General features: G+C 44.1%; 1 protein-coding gene across 2 annotated transcripts in view; it reads right to left on the reverse strand.

Annotated features, from left to right (window-relative positions):
- The window catches only part of ANXA7 (annexin A7), a 387587-nt gene that overhangs the window by 178552 nt on the left and 188538 nt on the right, over positions 1-20497 (reverse strand). For both annotated transcript variants that reach the window (XM_069240454.1, XM_069240455.1), the window contains exon 7: positions 7457-7551. In XM_069240454.1, the coding sequence (XP_069096555.1) occupies positions 7457-7551 (95 nt within the window). The remainder of the gene's footprint in view (positions 1-7456; positions 7552-20497) is intronic.

Consider the following 20497-nt stretch of genomic DNA (forward strand, 5'->3'; position numbering starts at 1 on the left):
CCCACCGCTTTCCGGTTGCAAGATGCACCCCTGAGCGGGACTGCTTCCGCAATCCACAGAATACAGACCAACACCTCAACACCCCACCCCACTAAGGGGTCATACCTCCCTTTGAGCCCTATGGCCCTTTATGATCACAGTCACAGCCACACTAATTCCTCCTCAGGCACTTAACCTGCCACACCGAAATCCCCAATCCTCCCCAGGGCCCCCCCATCTACTCTCCTTCTAGTCAAAATCTGCCCGACTCTCTGCACACAGGGCCACAGGGCTACTGCAGGATCCAGAACAGAATGGGAGGTGGAGGTCGGGGGGGCCAGAGAGACACGTAGCACCAGGCGTCAGGCAGGCAGAAGACAGACAGGCTGACAGACAGTGGGCAGGCAATAGGCGGATGGCCTGGTTAACAAATGGGCAAGGCCAAACGGGCGGAGAGCGTCCTCTCTTCACAGATTACAGCCCAGCTCACCTGTGGCAGCCTGCCGGCTTAGCACACGGCACTCCTCCTTATCCTCTGGTTAGGCAGGCCCTCTAAAACACTTCAGCAGCAACACCAACATCTGCGGTGCCTCACAGCACGGATCTCTTTCCTCGCCTCTCCCTGCTGGAAACCACCTGGCGCTGGCGTTCTCTGTGTTAGGCATTAGGAGTGCGTCGGCGTTTTCCAACAATGTCAGCCAACACATGGAGAGACAACTCCAATCACGACTCAGACTGCTATATCACCACAGTTACACCAATATTATCATTAACACAACAGTCCTTGGCTGACAGGCTGAAGAAAAAGGACAATTTGTGAATTGGGTATTACTTCAATGACAATTTTGGAAAAGGGGTCTGGTTGAAAAAATACATTGTTAGATCATAATTTCTGGCTATTATGCTGGTTGGTTATACATTTATATAGGTCTGAATAGTGTTAATCCTTTGTGAAGTTATTTATGGCTGCTAATTCAATGTTACATCAATATAAATTGACTGAAACAGGAATATGTAATGACTGAATGGGAGAGACATATTTTTCTTTTACATAATTGCAAGCTTGTTTTAAACATCTTAAATATGATTAAACATTTTTCTGTGTCTTTGCTGTCGAAACTGATAGAGTACAATCACCCAGCGCTTTTTCTATATTGAGATTTTTTCTGTTTCTTTTAGCTACAGATGTTGGGCTTTCTCCTCATGTATCACTCAATCAGCATTTTCATTTTACTTGGGGCAGGTGACCAAAGTGCTCTGAGTGGCTGTTACATTTTCAACTGGGAACCTATGCAGCCTGGAGAGAGCTGGAATCTCTGGGGGCTTTCCTACAAACTCCTAGCTATTGAGGGCCATCAGTATCCCAAAAACCTCATGCAAGGGTGTGAGGTATAACAAGAAATGTGGAGAATATTGAAGACCCTTCAGGACTTCATTGGGGTTCTTATACACACACACACACACACACACACATAGAGGAATGTTTTCTATTGTAGGTGAAGTATTACAATATCAATTGATTGTTTTCTACTGAAGCATCTGACACTTGTGTCATCCTTCCAAAATGTTGGTATGTTTGCATGATCCCTTGTACCAAATATGGTAGAAAGATCAAGAGTGTTGTTTCTGTTCAGTTACCCTCTGCCAATAGATGTACTTTTTACATTTGCCATGGTTTGTACATCTCAATATATGGAGGCCCAATGCCAACTATCCAGTGTTTATTTCTCAGAGGATAAGTAGTGCAGCTGTTGCACCTGCGAAAGAAAAAAGATTTTACACTATATCTGAACCTTTCATGTTCAGTAGGGGTTTCCATGATTGTTTCAAATATCTCTAGAATACAAAGAATTTGTCAATAAGAAAATAATTTGCAAGAGTATTCTTGTATCAAGATTCTGAACAATCAGTCATTAGTTGGCAGTGGCTTTATGTTAACAATGTGTTCTAAAAGGGAGTGATTCTATTCTAGGTCTTTAGTTTCAGATCTTTCAGAGGAGCAAGAAGATACCTCATGATGGCTTGCTCTAAGAACCCAGCGTCAATAGTTCTCTCACTTCAGTCATCCGTTAGAAAATATTCTGTGAGATTCGATCTGTGTCTAGTCAGATTCTGAACAAGAAGAAACAGAGTTCTCAGTCGATAACGGGATGGTCAGACTAAGATAAATTATGTATACTCCCAGAGCATTACTCGGCTGAAGTGAAACAGATCGAAGGAACAGCAATAAAAGCAGATGGAATTTCTCTTTAAAAGATTCTTTATTGTTTGTCTATCAGCGCTACAATCTGTTAATATTATTTTAGCTGGTATGTGGCTTTTAAGCAAGAATACTTTTCTTTATTGAGGTACTGGATAAATCACAACTATCTTTTTTCTGATTTAGGGGCTCCCTAACTAGGCATTCGTTTCTTAACATAATTGGAATGGGTTAAGTGAAGAAAGGTTGAAACCTCTTTTATTATCCCTATCACTCAACATAACCAGTGGATATGAGCTACAACTTAGCGAACAACCACATTTTCCTTTATTCAGCCATTCAACTTTATTTCAGTAAAAAAAAAGCAAGCACAGTTTACAATCATAATAAAATGCATATATATATATACACACACACACACACACACACACACACACACACACACAGAGTACAGGAAAAATAGGAGATGCACACAAAATGTGCAGAAAATACAGACTGATAGATTAACCCAATTAATAATATTACATTCCTAATGTATAGTTTTAGCGTATCATCAAATATACCTCTATGGATTATTCCTCATACTTTCCCTTCTGATACTAGTGTACTCCTTTATAAACATTTATTCTGAGGGATTAATATCTATTTTTTGAAAGATTACATCCCAGATGTCCGCCCAAAACACACTTTTGCCACAAACCTTACTGTATAGTCCTTTAACAGTGCTTCTGAGCAGATCACAGGACTCCCCCATTACACCGATTCAATCTGAGTATAGTTTTATTATTCCGTTTTTTCTAAAATAATGAGTCTGTAAACCTCTAAGTCTCTGTATGTCTGTTAACCCTAGTTAATCATAGTAAGCCTTTGTTGATGTTCCAAGCTCTAGAAGTAGCTTTTATCTGGGTGATTCCTATTCCAATGTTTGAAATGTATTCCATGTTTTGGCTAGCTACACAGTATAATCCGCAATAACAATATTAAGTCATACATCCTTTGATTTTTGGAACACTTAATTCATTGATAATGAAACACACCAGAACAATAACAGGAAGAACATGTCAAACAGGACGGGCACCAAAATACAGTCTTGTTCAAACAATTTTGTGTTCATTCCCTCTTACTTTCAACTCTTACTAAGATAGTGTTCCCATGATTTTTCTGTTCGGCGTTTCAGTCAAAATATAACACAGAATTTCCTGCTACCTGCATCAAAACCTGTTTGCAGATCAATTAAAGCAGATGCATTTGCACTAGCATACACTGCTTTGGTAAGAGGGGATACAAAGCCAGTGACTGTTCTGCAGTATTTTGTTTTGGCCAAGAATTCACAATGATGCTCAAACAAAATTCCCCTCATTCTCTAGGACTCTCACATGCTTTCCAACAGTACTTTACTAAAGCCTTTGCTGATGTGTTCATGCTGGAGATTCATTAATAGATGACGTCTGTCTCTAATTCCCTTCTGAAAACTGTTAGAAACGGGGTTTCTAGTTGGCAGTCCGTTTGCATCCAGTCCAAGTAGGAACCCTCACTCTAGTCAGGATAAGGGAGATACCCAGCTCAAATATCCCCTGCGCACCCCATTGGTAGCTTGGCACAAGCAGTCAGGCTTATCTCGGAAGCAATGTGTAAAGCATTTGCAAATAACACACAGTAATGCAGTGAAAACACTACAAAAGGACATTCTCTAGGACTCTTACATGCTTTCCAACAGTACTTTACTAAAGCCTTTGCTGATGTGTTCAAGCCGGAGATTCATTAATAGATGACATCTGTCTCTAATTCCCTTCTGAAAACTGTTAGAAATGGGGTTTCTAGTTGGCAGTCCGTTTGCATCCCGTCCAAGTAGGAACCCTCCCTCTAGTCAGGATAAGGGAGATACCCAGCTCAAATAACCTCTGCTTATCCCATTGGTAGCTTGGCACGAGCAGTCAGGCTTATCTCAGAAGCAATGTGTAAACCATTTGCAAATAACACACAGTAATGCAGTGAAAACACTACAAAAGGACACCACACCAGTTTTCGAACAATAACCAATATTTATCTGTGTAAAACAAGACCAAAACGAGAAAAATCCAACATACAATAAATAAGATACACATTTTTCAAGAATTACTTAAAAAGACAGTTCCTTGAAGTCGATAGCTCTGTCTGGGGCTATCATGGCGTCATGAACAACAAATCCAACATTTCAGGCCGGCAGCGGCGTCGTGAGCCTTCTACAGTGTCGGGAAGACCCGCATACAGTACCTTGGAAATGCAGGGCGTTGTGATCCTCGCGATGAGGTCCGGAGAACGGCATCGCTGGTGTCTCGGTGTCTGTTCCGGAGGTTGGTGCGGCGGTTGTCAGGCCGTTGAAGTCACATGCGCTGCAGATCAAACTCTGGGCTGACAGCGCTGGCAGAGATGGCGTCAGGGCTATGGTGCGCAGCGTGACGATGAAATGTGCGGTACCCACAGGTCACGGTGCCAGCAGTGGCTCGGTGATGGCGTCCAGTGGTGTAGGTGAGACCAGGGCTGCGGTGTGAAGCGGGACTGTGCGACATGTGGTGTCACCAGGTCACGATGCAGGCAGTGGCGGCATCGTTGCTGAATCACTGGTGTGGCGCGAGACAAGCTCTGTGCGGCATCCACAGGTTGCGGTGCAGACAGGGCCTCAATAGTGCTGGCATTGGTGGATCTTGGCTGCTGTGCGGGGCGGTGCTTCATGTACCTCACAAGCGGTGTCCACAGGCCATGGTGCAGGCAGCAGCGCCGGTGTCAGCAGGAGTGGTGTCGTCGAGGATAACCAGGCTGCGGTGTGAGCAAGGCGATGCCGGAGTGTGGGGCCCACAGGTCATGGTGCAAGCAGCGGCTCAGTGGCGGCATCAGATGGCGGCGGTGAGACCAGGGTTGCGGTCTGAAACGGGGCGGTGCGGCTCCACACAGCAGGTCACAGTGCAGGCCAGCGGCGTCATTGTGGTGGTTTTTCTTCTTGAATAGCACAGAGCACACAATTCCCAGTGCTGCAGGCTGATGAAACTGAAGTCTTTGGTATCCCTGAGACTTCCAACAGGAGGCAAGCTCAACTCCAAGCCCTTGGAGAACTCTCTGAAGCAGGATACACAGCAAAGTTCACCATTTGCTCTCTTTTAAATGCAGAAACAGCAAATGCAGGACAACCCAGCAAAGCACACACAGCAAAGGGGTAGTACTGCTCCTCCAGCTCTTCAGCTCTTCTCCTTGGCAGAGGTTCCAATTGATCCAGAAATATTCTAAAAGTCTGGCTTTTAGAATATATCCTTTTCTGCCTTTGAAGAAGGCATACTTCAAAGGAAAGTCTCTGTGGTTCATAAGATCCTGCCATGCCCAGGCCTGGACCTAGACACACTCTAGGGGGTAGGAGACTGCATTGTGTGAGGGCAGCCACAGCCCTTTCAGGTGTGACTACTCCTTCCTCCACTCTAGCCTAGATGTCCCATCAGGATATGCAGGCTACACCCCAGCTCCCTTTGTGTCACTGTCTAGAGGGAATTCACAACAGCCCAACTGTCAGTCTGACCCAGACGTGGAATACACAAGCAGGCAGAGGCGAAGAATGATTTAAGCAAGAAAATGCTCACTTTCTAAAAGTAGTATTTTCAAACTAACAATCTAAAAACTAACTTCACTAAAAGATGTATTTTTAAATTGTGAGTTCAAACCCCATATTTCTATCTGTTCTCAAAGGGAAACTGCACTTTAAGGTTATTTAAAGGCAGCCCCCATGTTAACCTATGAGAGAGCTAGGCTTAGCAACAGTGAAAAACGAATTTGGCAGTATTTCAATGTTAGGACATGTAAAACACATCACTACATGTCCCACCTTTAACATATACTGCATCCTGCCCATGGGGCTACCTAGGGCCTACCTTAGGGGTGCCTTAGATGTATAAAAAGGGAAGGTTTGAGCCTGTCACACGGGTACTCTTGCGAAGTCGAACTGGCACTTCAAACTGCACACACAGACACTGCAGTGGCAAGTCTGAGACATGTTCACAGGGCTACTTACATAGGTGGCACAATCAGTGCTGCAGGCCCACAAGTAGCATTTGATTTACAGACCCTGGGCACCTTTGGTGCACTTTACTAGGGACTTACAAGCAAATTAAATATGCCAATCATGGCTAAACCAATCAACAGTACAATTTATATAGGGAGTACTTGCACTTTAGCACTGATTAGAAGTGGTAAAGTATGCAGAGACAATAAACCAGCAAAAACAGAGTCCAGTATACCATAACAATAGGAGGTCAGAAGGCAAAAAGTTGGGAAACACGCCAAAAGGTGCCAGGTCTAAAAGGGGCAATTTTGTTTTTTTACCACAAGGGTGGTCCACATTGATTTAGAATTATAGAGCAAACAACTCTTTATAAAACAGGCACCCAAACCTTAAGCATGCATTTCATTAACTCTGAAAGAAACAGCTTTCTGTCCATTTCTTTTTCTTTACTATCACATTCAAATTTTTATGAACAGCAATTTGACAAACAAGAGAGGTTGTATCAGCCACAATCAAAGGCAAGGTTGTGTCTCCTGCACCCATATACTCCACTCCTGTTTCACAATTTCCACACCCCACACAGAGGTACAAAGTGGTCATACCAACTACAGCAGTTGTAACACTATTATGACTTCTTCTATGACCCTTTTGCTACGAGTCTCCAGAAACCTCCCAGCTCCTTGCTATGTGCTGTTAAGCATAGGTTTTCCCATTTGTCTAACATCCCTTTTCTTTTGCCTTAATAAATATATATGTTCACTTACTAGAAATGTCTTTAGTTGGCTTTCACCCCATCAGTTCTTATTGCCTGAATTAATGTTACCACCTTCCTCAAATCAATCTTCATCAAACCAGCATGCCAAAGACACCGCATGTGATGCTTTCATCAATGAGGCAGATCTTGGCCATGATTCTTTGATATTTTCCATCATTAATTGATATTCCTCCAGTATTACCGGATTCCGAAGAACAACAATTTCTCATCAGATGGGAAAGCCAATGACTAGTAAACTAAGAAAGGTTGCAGGGTCAAGGTTTCCAGATGTAAAATACAGAAACTGTGGCATAACTGTGTGTGAGAAATTTGCTAGAATGGTGTCCCGGGAATAAATTAGTGAAACACTGCTTTAAGCATAAAAAGGAAACTTAAATGTCAGTCAAATAGTTTATATAAGTTAATGTATATTCATAACACTAATGCTCCATATGCTTTTGAAATTTGTATTTATTGGACAGACTTGACATAAGATTACCTTGCCATATGCAGTCTTAAAAGCAGCTTTAATTTTTTGTCTTTGATCCCCCGAGCGATTGGCAATAACATTTATGATGGCTTGCTCATCTGTTCCTGAAAGACAAACAGTAAAATTGCAAAATCACTTCATGGTGAGACTTAGACATTTTGATTTTCTAAAATGTAATGTGTTAACTTAACTAACGAAGAACTTGTCACTTTTAATCAAAACTTTAAAACTATTTACCCGTTCAGAACTGTTACCTAAGCAAACCCTCAGTGTACTGGACATCTGGGCAGTATGAGGTGTTCCATAGCCACCCAATCATATCATCTCCTCTGTACCTATTTTACCCTCCACCTTCTTTCCTCCTTTTCTATTCTCTACTGTCTCTTAACGGGGTGAGCAGTGATCAGCTACTTTTGCATCTGCATATGTCTGGTCGAGGGTTCATATCCCAGCAGTAGATCCTCCTGCTTCACTATCCTTTGCTGGAGATTAGGGAAGGGTAAGGAGGGAAGTGGATGACAGATAAGAGATCACAAGCAAAGGTTCAAGAAGCACACAATCATGTTTATGTCTTCACTACTATTTCTTATTCCATTAAAAAGACTACTATTTCTTATTCCATTAAAAAGACATAAAATAGCAAGACTTTGAGTTTTACAAATCACTCTTAAATTGACAAAGCTGGAGAAAGATTCACCTTGCCGCAAATTAGGTTCTTGATCTAACGTCCAGAAAACACTGAATACCTAACCAATCATTTGTGAGCAGTAAACTGCCTACTTCACTCATTATGTTCCCTACAATTTACATATTACTTGGAAATTTTTCAAGATTCCCAAGGCAAGTTTATTCTGCACTATGTGTTCTCTTCTATCTTCTTGAGACAATCAGACACTTTGGCCCTCATTATGACATCAGCGGTTTCCTCTGGAAACCACCGATGCCAAGGGTGCCAGAAGACCACCAGTGCTGGTGGTCTTCCACCAGCCATAATATGGCTACTGCAGGATTTCCGCCACAATAAGGGCGGTCGAGGGGCCTGGGGGCTGCTACCACCTGCGCTGCCACACCAGTAGGACGCCGCCAGACATATTTTGACCAAAAAGACGGCCTGGCGGTGTCCTGCTGGTGGGGCACTGCTGGCGGTAGCAGCACCCCTTCCTGTTCCCTGCTTGACGACCACCTCGTCGGACAAGCTAAGTCGGGCATCTGTCAGGGGAGTAGGGTGGAGGAGTTGTGTGTGAGCGTGTGGTGTCTGCGTGTGTGTGTGTATGAATGTGTGTACGTGTGTGTGTATGCGTCTGTGAGTGTTGTGGTTGTATGCATGTGAGTGAACGCGTGTATGAATGTTATGGTAAGTGCAGGTCTGCATGTTAGTGCGTATGCGTATGAGCATGTGTGAGTGAATGCATGTATGGATGAGTGTGAGTTAATGCGTGTATGGATGTGGTGGTGCATGCATTGTGCGTGTGGGTGTGTGCATGCTTGCCGGGAGGGGGCTTGGGGGTGCGGTGTGATTCTGTGGGGGTTGGGGGTGGTGTGATTCTGGGGGGTGGGGAGGCGGTTTGGGGGTCAGTGCGATTCTGTGGGGGTAGGGGGGGCGGTGTGATTCTCTGTATGATTTTGTGGGGGGGGGGTGATTCTAGGGAGGTGGGGCCGTGTGATTCTAGGGAGCGTGGGGGCGGGGGATAGGTGACTGCTGGGGTGGAGGGGTGGGGGAGCCTGTCACCGGTAGCCCTACTGCCATGGTTTTTGTGGCGGTGGTACCGCTGCGAAAACCATGGCAGTAGGCCGGCTCATTATACCGCTGGCGGTCATGTGTGGACTGCTGGGTCAGAGATGCACATCTCCGGCCCGGCGGTATGAGTGGTGATGTGGCAGGCTGGCTGCGGCCAACCCGTCACACTCATAATGTGGCAGTATATACTGCCAGCCAGTTGGCGGTGATTCCGCCACCTTAACCCTGGCGGTCAGAAGACTGCCAGGGTTAAAATGAGTCAGCCAAGTAACTCATACTTGTCAATGTTTGTTTTGCTTTTCGGTCACGCTTATGGCACTTTTCAAGTTTTAAACAGCAGAAACTCGAGCTGCAGTATTGGAGTGCTTTATGCAAATCATTTCAATACTGCAGGTCGAGCGCTTTATACAAATAGCTCCAATACTGCTGATTGAGTTCTCGCTGTGTAAAACTCGAAAGCGCCATGAGTGACTGAAAAACAAAAACAATGACAAGTAACTGGTAGTTATGCAAATCGCTCCAATACTGCTGCTCGAGAGAAGGTCAACCTAAAAATAAAAAAGTAGTCCAGAAACCGTCTGTAAAACATGGACGCTGCGTATGTTAGCAGTAATTGGCCAGTGCGCCCTCGTGGAGGGCTAAACACCGGAAAAGGCATGACGTATGCATGCTTTTACCAAACTAAATCAAGGGAATTTTGAAAGGCAAGCACATGAACGAAGGCAAGTGATGGGCGCGAGATGGGTGTGGTTAAAGCAGAGAGAAGAGATTACAAGAGGTCGAAAAGCAGCACTTGCGCGCTGCTACATGCTCAACCTAAAAATGAGCCTGTCCCTTTCAGAACCTCAGAAGCACCCTATCCCACAATGCACTGTGGTGGCAGTTTGCCTGTGAGTGTCAGTTCTTTTTTACCTGAAGTTCACAACGCATGCTTTGACAGTCCGAGAGGAGGGAGGATAGTTTATGACCTCAATTGCATGGTAGGTACCTTAATACTAGGAATACAGGTATGAAACTTTTCCGTCTTCATTTTAGGATCTTCACTGATAAGTCAAAGATCTTGACCAGATTAGCAAGCTGAAGGAAAACCCGCCCTACTGTGGCTGTCAGGTATGTGTATATGGTAAATTTCATATGTAGCCTAACTATAATAATCACATTGTCCTGAACCAAGACCTCGAGCCAAAAACATGGAATTACTTAAACAGATTCCTTCATGATTCCTGTCCAAACTTTGCTTCGGCCTGAGTGTCTGTGTCTAGATGATGTCTCGTAAAAGTGTGTATAGGCCCCTAAGTGGCTGCCTTACAGATATCTACAATTGGAAATTGTCTGATTCAAGCTGTGGTTTCAGCCCTCCTTCTTGTAGAGTGAGCTTTAGGGTTTGCCTGACAAAGGTTTATTAGCAATTTGGCAGCACACAGGAAATACAAGAAACTATTCATCTTGATATAGATTATTTCTGAGCAGCCAAGCCTTGTCTCAAAGAGCCATTGTTTATAAAAAGTTGGTTTGACTTCCTAATACAATTTGACTTGACTAAATAGAAACAAAGCACTCTTCTAAAGAGAATGCAGAGTTCTCTCAGCTGCTGTGGTTGGAGTAGGAAAAAATGTATGGCGTATGATAGGTTGGTTAATATGAAAATTGGAGACCACTTTAGGTAAAAAGGAAGGATGTGTACGCAGAACTACTCTATTATGATGGAAAACTGTGAAAAGCACTGAAGATGACAAAGCCTGTTTCTCACTAACTCTACGTGCAGAGGTATTGGCAGACAGTTTTCCATGACAAATGTTGTATAGTTAATTTAGGTATAGGTTCGAATGGTGGGCCCATCAGCTTTGATACTACCAAGTTCAAATCCCAAGGAGGAGAAGGTCTCCTACGTGGAGGCAAAACTTTTTTTTTTAAGTCCTTCAAAAAAATACTTGGCCACAGGACTCTTGAAGAAAGAGGTTGCGTTGGCGATTTTCTCTATGCAGTAGTCACTGCTAAGTGTACCTTGAAGGATGAGAATTGTAGACCTGACCTGACCAGAACGAAGTAAGTATGGGAGGATAACATTCTCTTGTACATTAATAGGGTCATTGGCATCATTACAGCACCACATATAGAAACGTTTCCACTTGAGGACATAAAATGATTGTGTTAACGTCACTTTGAAACCTTCAGAATGTTCACACAATCTTCAGGAAGATTTAGATAGCAGTATTGGGTGATTTCAAGAGCCATGCTTCCAAATTCAAGGATTGAATCATGTGATACAAAATTTCTATATCTATAGAGAAGATCCATCCTGAATGGAAGCTTCCAGTGATGTTGCATATATTTAACTGGAAGAGATCTGTGTACAACCACTGCCTCGGCCAATCCAGTGCAATTAGAATCATTGTGATGGTCGAATTCTGCATTTTATGGATTACTTATGGTATGAGAGTATTCAGTAGAAAGACAAAGACAAATGGAGTCAACCAGCTGATCAAAAGGGCATTACCCAGAGACTGCTGTTCTGGAGCCCTGGATGCGAAATCTCAGCATATTTTGTTTTGTGCTGTGGTGAATAAATCCAACATTGGTAAACCCCATTCTTACCTCGTCTTTGAGAACCCGCTCATGATTTTCATCCTGAAAAGACTGAGAAAGTCTGCTTCTACATTTTGGTTTCCCCGATTGTGGAAGGCTGTAATCGATAACTCTCTTGATAGTGGCCAATGCCACATTGCCTGAGCTTGGAGCAACAACTATCTTGATTTTGTTCCACCTAGTTTGTTTATATAGTACATTGTAGTGGTATTGTCCGTTTGAATCATCAGATCTTTGGAAGTCAGAGACGGAAGAAAAGCCTTGTTAAATAGACGAACAGCCAAGAAAATGATGTGATTAGACTTCTCCGTTTGAGACCAACGCCTTTGAATCATCCCAACCTGACAGTGATGCGTCTGTTATGATAGTGTGTGAGGGTGATTCTTTCGAAAAGGATACTCCCGGTAGAAGATTGTGAGATTTGGTCCACCAGGTGAGGGACTGATGGGTATTCTCTGTTAGAGAGATCCGATCCTCCCAACAACCAGTTTTTGCAAACCACTGATCCTCCAGACAAGCCTGTAGAGGTCTCCTGAAGATTTGAGCTTTTGGGACTATGAATATTCAGTAAGCCATTGATCCTAGAAGGGAGGCTATCTGACGGACAGTAGGTTTGGCCTGCTGCATTAACTGCTCACATTTCATCTGGATTGATGATAGTCTCTCCTCCAAAGGAACCACTTGCTCCTTTTGTGTATCTTCTGTTGCTCCTAGAAACGTGAGGCAATGAAATGGGGTGGAGATCGATTTCTTGGCATTGATTTGTAAGCCCAGCTTTGATTAAAAAAAAGACTTGTGGTTGTGAAGCCTTTCTTGGCTTTTTTGAGAGACTCTGCGTTTATCAGCCAGTCATCTAGGTATGGGTACAAACAAATGCCTTTCTTTCGTAAATGTACTGCTACCACCACCATGCACTTGGAGAAGGTTCAGGTGGATGACTTGAGACCGAAAGGAAGCACAGCTTATTGATTATGATCTGTTTCTACGAGGAATCTGGGAAATTTCCTGTGATGATGAGCTATTAGAATATGGAAATATGCATCCTGAAAGTCCACTGCACAGAGCCAATCGTTCTATGTATGGATAGGTGTTATAGAGGGATAGCATCCTAAATTTTTCCTTTTTGATAAATTTGTTGAAGGCTCTTAGATCCAGAATAGTCCAAAACTGCTTGGACAGTACCTTGAGTAGATACCCTTGTTAATCTGATCTGAAGGAACATTTTCTGTTGCTCTTTTTTGTAATAGAACAGAAGACTCTTGTTGGAGGTTGCCTAGATGGCCATTGCGACAGGCAGTAGGTGAACTGGTGGTGGAGTGTTTTTGAACTGGAGTGTATACCCCTTTTGTATGGTATTTAAAATGCATGTGTCCAAGGGTATGGCTTTTCACACTTCCAGGAAGAATTTCACTCCCCCCCACCCCCTCCCCCCCAGAAGTGAAAAACTGTCAAGGGTGTGTCTGACTCATTGTTTGCTTGGGATCGGGAGGGCTTAGTTGGGGTGGACCTCCTCTTTTGATAGAAACTTTGATATGGCCTTTGAGATTGCCGCTGTTGCTGCGAATAATGATACAGCCACCTAAGAGTTTAAATCCTACGGTAATTAATCTGCTTGTCTCTAGGTCTATACTGTTGTTTGAATGCTTTCTTTTGTTCTTCCAAATTTAGCACCTTCAGTATCTCCACCACATTCTACATCCTGATCATTTCTTCCTCTATATGTTGGCGAAACAAGGAGAAACCTGAGAACCGCAAATTATCAATCTTCAGCTGGACATAAGGCTTTAGTGAAGACAATCTCAGCCATAATGTGCACCACAATGAAATACGATGGCAAAAAGATGTAGCTGAGAGCTCACCAGAGTCCACTGCTGCACTAATTAACTGGCTGGATAATAAAGAACCCTAATCTACATTTAAGTCCGGCATTAATGTCTTCATACCATCCCAGATATCTTGGTGATATCTGCCCAAAAGGGCAGCTCAGTTAGCATTCCTTAAATAGGTAGAAGCTGGGACACAGATCTTCTTACCAATGGCATTTATTCTCTTGCTCTCTCTATTTGGTGGAACTGTGGATTTTGGAGGAGAACCATGTCTTCGCCTCACAGCTGCTGCAATTACTGACTCTGATTTCTGATGTTCTCTCAGAAAATTCGGATCCTGTTGCAGATAACTGTATTTGTTTAGGGGCTTTGGCATAGGAGATTTCACTGTGGCTGGAATAAGGAACGTTTCCTCTACTATATTGGGAAGAGCAGGAAGAACGGGAAGAAGAGGTTTTGGTGTTGATCTTGGCAGCAGGGTTTCCAGGATCACTGATACTACAGGCTGAGGCACATCCACAGTTATATTTAGTGTGGTGGCACCCCTTGCTAAGGCATCCTGAAAAGTCAGATCATCATCCACTGGAGAAATCCTAGCAGGAGACTCAGGTGAAGAAGCTGGGAGTATATGCAGTGCTTTAAATGGGGAAAATAAAGTGCAGGTACTCATCAAATTGAGATTGGTCAGGGACGTGGCAAGGAGGAGGTGCTTGGGGCGGGGCTAATGACAAACATTTGAAGACCTCAAGAACTTTATGGGTGCATATGATTACAAATTGCTTCAATCTGTAATGTATTGTTGGTCCCCTTGCACGTATAAAGGATACCTTTAACAATGTCTTTCAAATGTTGCATGTATGAACACTGCCTCTGCACAAATGGCACACAAATCACATTTGAATATTAATATTATACACAGTTTCAGCTACCATGGGCAGCTTATAGAAAAGTGGTCAATGATTTTCTACTAACCAATGCTAGTTGACATTGTTGAACAGGGAACTATCAGGTTTCCCTTTTTGTCAGAAGCATTGGCCCAATAAAAGTGCAATCTGGAATTCTCAGTACCACTAAGATCAACTGCAAAAACTAAAGTTTATTAATCTAACAGGAAACCGATTCATTAAACATCCACACATTCACAAAGCACAATGTGCTAAATTACTGAAACAATAAAAAGTTGTGGGACCACATTTGGCAGCTTGGAAATTGCCAATAAATGTTTCAAAATGAACAACAGTGATTTTTAACAAAAGACATTAAAAAAAGCGTCCACATAGATTAGAAGAGGGACTTTTCAACGTGCCAAGCTTCTCTCAGCTTCTAAGGACCCAGGCAAGAGGAACAACTGAAGCAGTGTAGCGAGGATGCCATGGGGCCCAGTGCAAATAAGTAAATTGGCCTATTTGAATGCTGTTTGGGCAATGAATGCATCTATCTGAGCTCAATGGGCCCCTCAAGTCTCTGGGCTTCAGTGCAACGGCACCTGCTGCACCAATGGTAACTATGCCACTGTCCTTGCTGGCAGTGGCCATAGCTTACTCTGATCATACAAATCTTCTGTGCATGCAGTAAGCTGCAGCCAGTTGATTTGAGAAGGACCGCAGCTTAAACAATGTCAAACGGGCAACAGAGCTGCCTGATAGAAACCTCACTAGAGTGGCCCTTTATCACTACCCTGATGAAGCCATGGATGAAAACTTTCTACTCAATCCTTGCCTTAACCATTCCGCACTGGCCTGCTTCATGGGAAAACTTCAGCACTGCAAGTGTTTTCACTTTTAGTTGAGCAGGAGTGCTGTTTATTCTCTTGCTGTGTGGAGTGGAGCTCATGCTCTCAGGGAGACCCTGAGCGCTCGGCGAAGGATGCACACACTCTACAAGGAACATACACACACTGGCCTGCCGCATGTCTGAATTCAATGGGTGATGTGCTGTTGCAGGCCAGGTTTAATCTTTGAATTATGGGACTTGTAGACTTGTGGACATTGTTACTCAGTGCGAAAAGCACTACAGTACATTACGTAACCTCTCTTAGTAAATACACAGCAGAGTATGTGCCTAACCAGAAAGCCACAGAATTAAGGGGCATATTTAAGAAATGTGGCGCAGCACCACTTTTCTTGCTGCCTTTACCCCCACCATGTGTACGCTGTTTTTAAAATACAGCGTACCATGGTGTAGGGTACGGGGCCATAGTGCATTTGTTGATGACGATACTGGTGTACTCTGCAGGAGTAGTGCAAAAATATTGGCACCACTCCTGTAGAGTACATAGGGGCCCATTGTATACAATGGCGTGCCCCCTTTTAAAAGCATTAAAAGCGCCGAAAAAAATGATGTAGCGGAATCTGTTAGATTTCCTTCACCATTTTTCGCAACCCCTCCTTATGGTGGAACGCCACCTTTGCATATATTATGCCTGGCGTAGGCATAAGGCGGGTGGGACTGTGAGGAGTCCACAGGTAGCTAGTGTATCCACCAGAAAAAGCATTACCGAAAGGTAAGTAACTTGTTCTTCTGATGGTTACAACTACCTGTGGATTCCACACCTTATGAATAGAGTCCCAAAGTAGTACCACACTCAGAGGTGGGTGCCTGACTAGTCACACCAAGAAATCCTGCAACACAGAACGTGCAAAATGGCCATCCCTTCCGACTTCCGAATCCAAGCAACAGTGCTTCGTAAAAGTATGAAGGGAAGCCCAAGTTGCTGCTTTACAAATATCTACCACTGGCACACCCCTAACCAAAGCTAAAGTGGCAGCCTTAGCCCTGGTAGAATGACCCACCAGGATATTGTTCTTTTATGGACAGCTCTGCCTTTCATCTTTCCCACATATCCAACGAAGAGTTGGTCATCCAACCGAACATCCTTTGTCCTCTCAATATAGAAACTGAGAGCCCTTCTGGGGTCCAAGCGATGGAGTCTTTCTTTCCCTTTTGAAGGATGAGGAGGAGGGTAGAAAGACGAAAAGGGTAATAGACTGCCCCATATGGAAAGGAGTGACAACTTTAGGAAGGAAAGCCATCCTGGTTTTCAGCATCACTTTGTCAGCAAAGAATGATGTAAAGGGAGTTTTGACACTAAGGGCCTAAAGCTCACTCACACGCCTAACAGACGTAATAGCTATAAGGAAAACTGTCTTAAAGACCAATAATCCTAAAGGACAAGAATGCATGGGTTCAAACGGTGAACCCATTAAAAAAAAGTTAAAACCAGATTTAAATCTCACTGAGGCATAAGAAACTGAGTGGGAGGAAATGCACTTGTTAAACCTTTCAAGAACCTAACAACAATAGGTGAGTTAAACAAGGAAGGTTGATCCGGAAGGCAAAGAAAGGCTGACAGTGCCGACAAATAGCCTTTGACAGTCGCAACTGCACAACCCTTCTGTGCTAAAGTTAAAGCAAACAACAGAACATCAGACAGATGGGCTCTCAAGGGATCAATTTGTTTCTCTCCACACCAAGCCACGAGTTTTGCCCACATGCCGGCATAAACAGTCTTAGTGGAGTGTTGCCTGGACGATAAAATAACATCCACTACCTCTGGTGGGAGAGAGAAAGAACTCATATTGCCCTATTCAATCTCCAGGCATGTAGGTGCAGGCTCTGGAGGTGGGGGTGTAGAACCTGCTCCTGGGACCGCAAGAGGAGATCTGCCCTGAGAGGGATACGGAGCAGAGGGCACAGTGAGAGTTGGAGAAGGTCCGTGTACCACACCCTTCTCGGCCAATCCGGAGTCATTAAAATGACTTGAGCCCGATCTTGGCGAATTTTCCTCAGAACCCAAGGAATCAAGGGTATGGGGGGGAAACGCGTATCTGAAACGCGCCCCCCAAAGCTCCTTGCACTGGATACTGGAGGCTGCTGAACGATGGGCAGTGTTCTCCCAAGTGGCAAATAGGTTTATCTGCAGAAAACCCCACATCCGAAAGATGTGAAGGACCAGGTCCGGATGGAAGGAATGGTTTCTTACCTGTAACTCCAGTTCTCTCGTAGGGGTATTTCCATGATAGTCATAAGCACTGAATAGTTCCGCGCACCTGCGGGGACCCCGGAGCACTGGTGTGAAGTATATTCTTAAGTGCAAATACCAACCCTTTGAAAAAAGGTTTGTCAAAAAACACTTAAGAATAACACTGTGCAGCCTATGTGAACAGCTACACAGGCCAAATTGTTAAAAGAAAAAACAGTTGTAGTGTAAATTCACGTTTAAACATCTATTTATTCTATAAATATATTAACAAATACATTCTCATATTTTATTTACACCTCTCATGAGAATAAAACAATGCAGGGCAGTGTAGCCCATAGGCTGCCATTATACAGAATGAAAATAGAGCTGTGCCTTTAAGAAAGTAAAGTCTTCCTGTTTCCCATCATGCACAGCAAAAGGCAGTTGCCTCAGTTCTTTTTTGGAGGTTTGTAGCCTGACATGAAGAAACAAAACATTTGTTGGAGTACCAACCTCGATAATATTCATGTTCTATGTCAACTCCACCGGGGAGGAGGGAGGGTTGCTTATGACTATCATGGAAATACCCCTACGAGAGAACTGGAGTTACAGGTAAGAAACCATTCCTTCTCTCGTAGGGGATTTCCTTGTATAGTCATAAGCACTGAATAGAGTAGCAAGCCCATCCCCATAACCGCGGTGGAGTAGACAGAAGAATACTGAGAAAACATGAATCATGCAAATAAATTCTTGAGCAAGGCCTGTCCAACCTGCGCATCTGCCCTAGCGTCTGGGTCAAGGCAGTAATGCTTAGTAAAGGTATGGACCGACTTCCAAGTGGCAGCCTTGCATATTTCTGCCAAAGGGACATTTCTCATCAAGGCTGCAGTAGCGGCCTTCCCTCTAGTAGAGTGGGCTTTTGGCCTACCACCAAGGGATTTGTTTGCTAACTGATAACATAACATTATACATGAAACAATCCACCTGGATAAAGATTGTTTAGACGTGCCCAACCCTGTTCTAACTGGGCCATAGTTAATAAAAAGCTGTTGTGATTTCCGTAAACTTTTTGTCCTGTCCAAGTAAAATTTCAAGACTCTCTTTACATCCAGAGAGTGCAGAGTTCTCTCAGCAGGAGTAGTTGGATTTTGAAAGAAAGTCGGTAATGAAATTGTTTGGTTCACATGGAAGTCGGAGACTACCTTAGGTAAAAATTTTGGATGAGTTCTCATTACCACTTTCGCAGATTGAAAAAACGTGTAGGGTTCTTGAGCACAAAGGGCCTGGATTTCGCTGACCCTACGCGCTGAAGTGATTGCCACTAGAAAAGCAGTTTTCCATGTGAGATGCTGAAGTGATGCCTTATGTATTGGCTCGAATGGAGGTAGCATCAGACGCAATAGGACAACATTCAGTTCCCATGGAGGAGATGGTCTTCTAATGGGAGGAAAAACCTTTTTTAAACCCTCCAGGAAGTCCTTAATAACTGGGATTCGAAAAAAGGAAGTTTGTGAGGGGCTCTTTCTGTATGCTGTTAGAGCCGCCAAATGTACCTTTATTGATGACAATTGTAAGCCCGATTTTGCCAAACTTAGCAAGTATGGCAGAATAGACTGCTCTCCGCAGGATATCGGGTCAATGTTGTTGTCTAAACACCACACGCAGAATCTCTTCCACTTGCTTGCATAAGTGGATCGTGTGGAAGGGCGCTTTGCTTCTTTCAGGATTTCCATACAATCCTGAGGTAAGTTCAAGTGTCCATATTGCACTAGCTCAGGAGCCATGCTGCCAAACTCAACGATGAGAGGTTGGGATGGGATATCTGCCCTCTGAACTTCGTGAGCAGGTCCGGACGATAAGGGAGCCTGATGTGTGGTTTGAGTGACCGGTGAAGAAGGTCTGGAAACCACCATTGGCGTGGCCATTCCGGAGCAATCAGGATCATTTTGGACTGAGTGCTGGATAACTTCTGGAGGACCGCCGGAATCAGGGGAAGCGGTGGAAAGGCGTAAAGAAATGCTCCTGACCAGCCTATCCACAGGGCATTCCCCAGTGTCCCTGGATGGTAATATCTGGAGGCGAAGTTTTGGCATTTTTTGTTTTCTGGGATTGCGAATAGGTCTATAGAGGGGGTACCCCATAGTGCAAAGATGGAATGAACGACGTCGTCGTGTAGAACCTACTCGTGGTTCTCGTCCATTACGCGGCTGAGAGCATCCGCTTGAACATTCTGGATGCCAGGCAGGTGAGTTGCTACTAGCGACATGTTCCTGGCTAGAAGCCAATGCCAGATTGTCTGAGCCTCTCTGGATAAAATCCTGGGCCTGGTGCCTCCTTGTTTGTTTACGTAGTACATAGTGGCCACGTTGTCCATCTGGAGAAGGAGAGTTTCCGCTCTCAGAGAGGGAAGGAAAGCTTTGAGCGCAAGGTGGACTGCGGGAAGCTCCAGCAGGTTGATATGATAGAGACTCTCTTTCTGTGACCACTTGCCTTGGACTCGAAGATGTTCCATGTGCGCTCCCCATCCGAGCAGTGACACATCTATTACGATGGTTTGAGCTGGAGGCTGATGTTGGAACGGAATCCGCACCAAGAGATTGTCGGGTAGACACCACCACTTGAGGGACTGTAGGGCGTGGGGAGAAAGGAGGACTTTGCTCTCCCATTCGTTCATTAGTTGACTCCATTGATCCTCCTGGTTTTCCTGTAATGGTCTCATATGGAGGCGAGCATTGGGAACGAGATGGGTACAAGACGCCATCGAGCCCAGTAGAGAAGCTATTACTCTTGCAGTGGTCTGTGGAGTCTCTTGCAGTTGTTTGCACTTTTGGAGAATCGATAATCGTCGTTCCTCCGAAGGAAACACCTTTCCTAGATTGGTACCTATAATGGCCCCTAAGTAATGCAACCTCTGAACAGTTGTTGCTGTGGATTTCAGG

The sequence above is a fragment of the Pleurodeles waltl genome, chromosome 6 (genome assembly GCF_031143425.1).
Source record: "Pleurodeles waltl isolate 20211129_DDA chromosome 6, aPleWal1.hap1.20221129, whole genome shotgun sequence".
Classification (NCBI taxonomy): Eukaryota; Metazoa; Chordata; class Amphibia; order Caudata; family Salamandridae; genus Pleurodeles; species Pleurodeles waltl.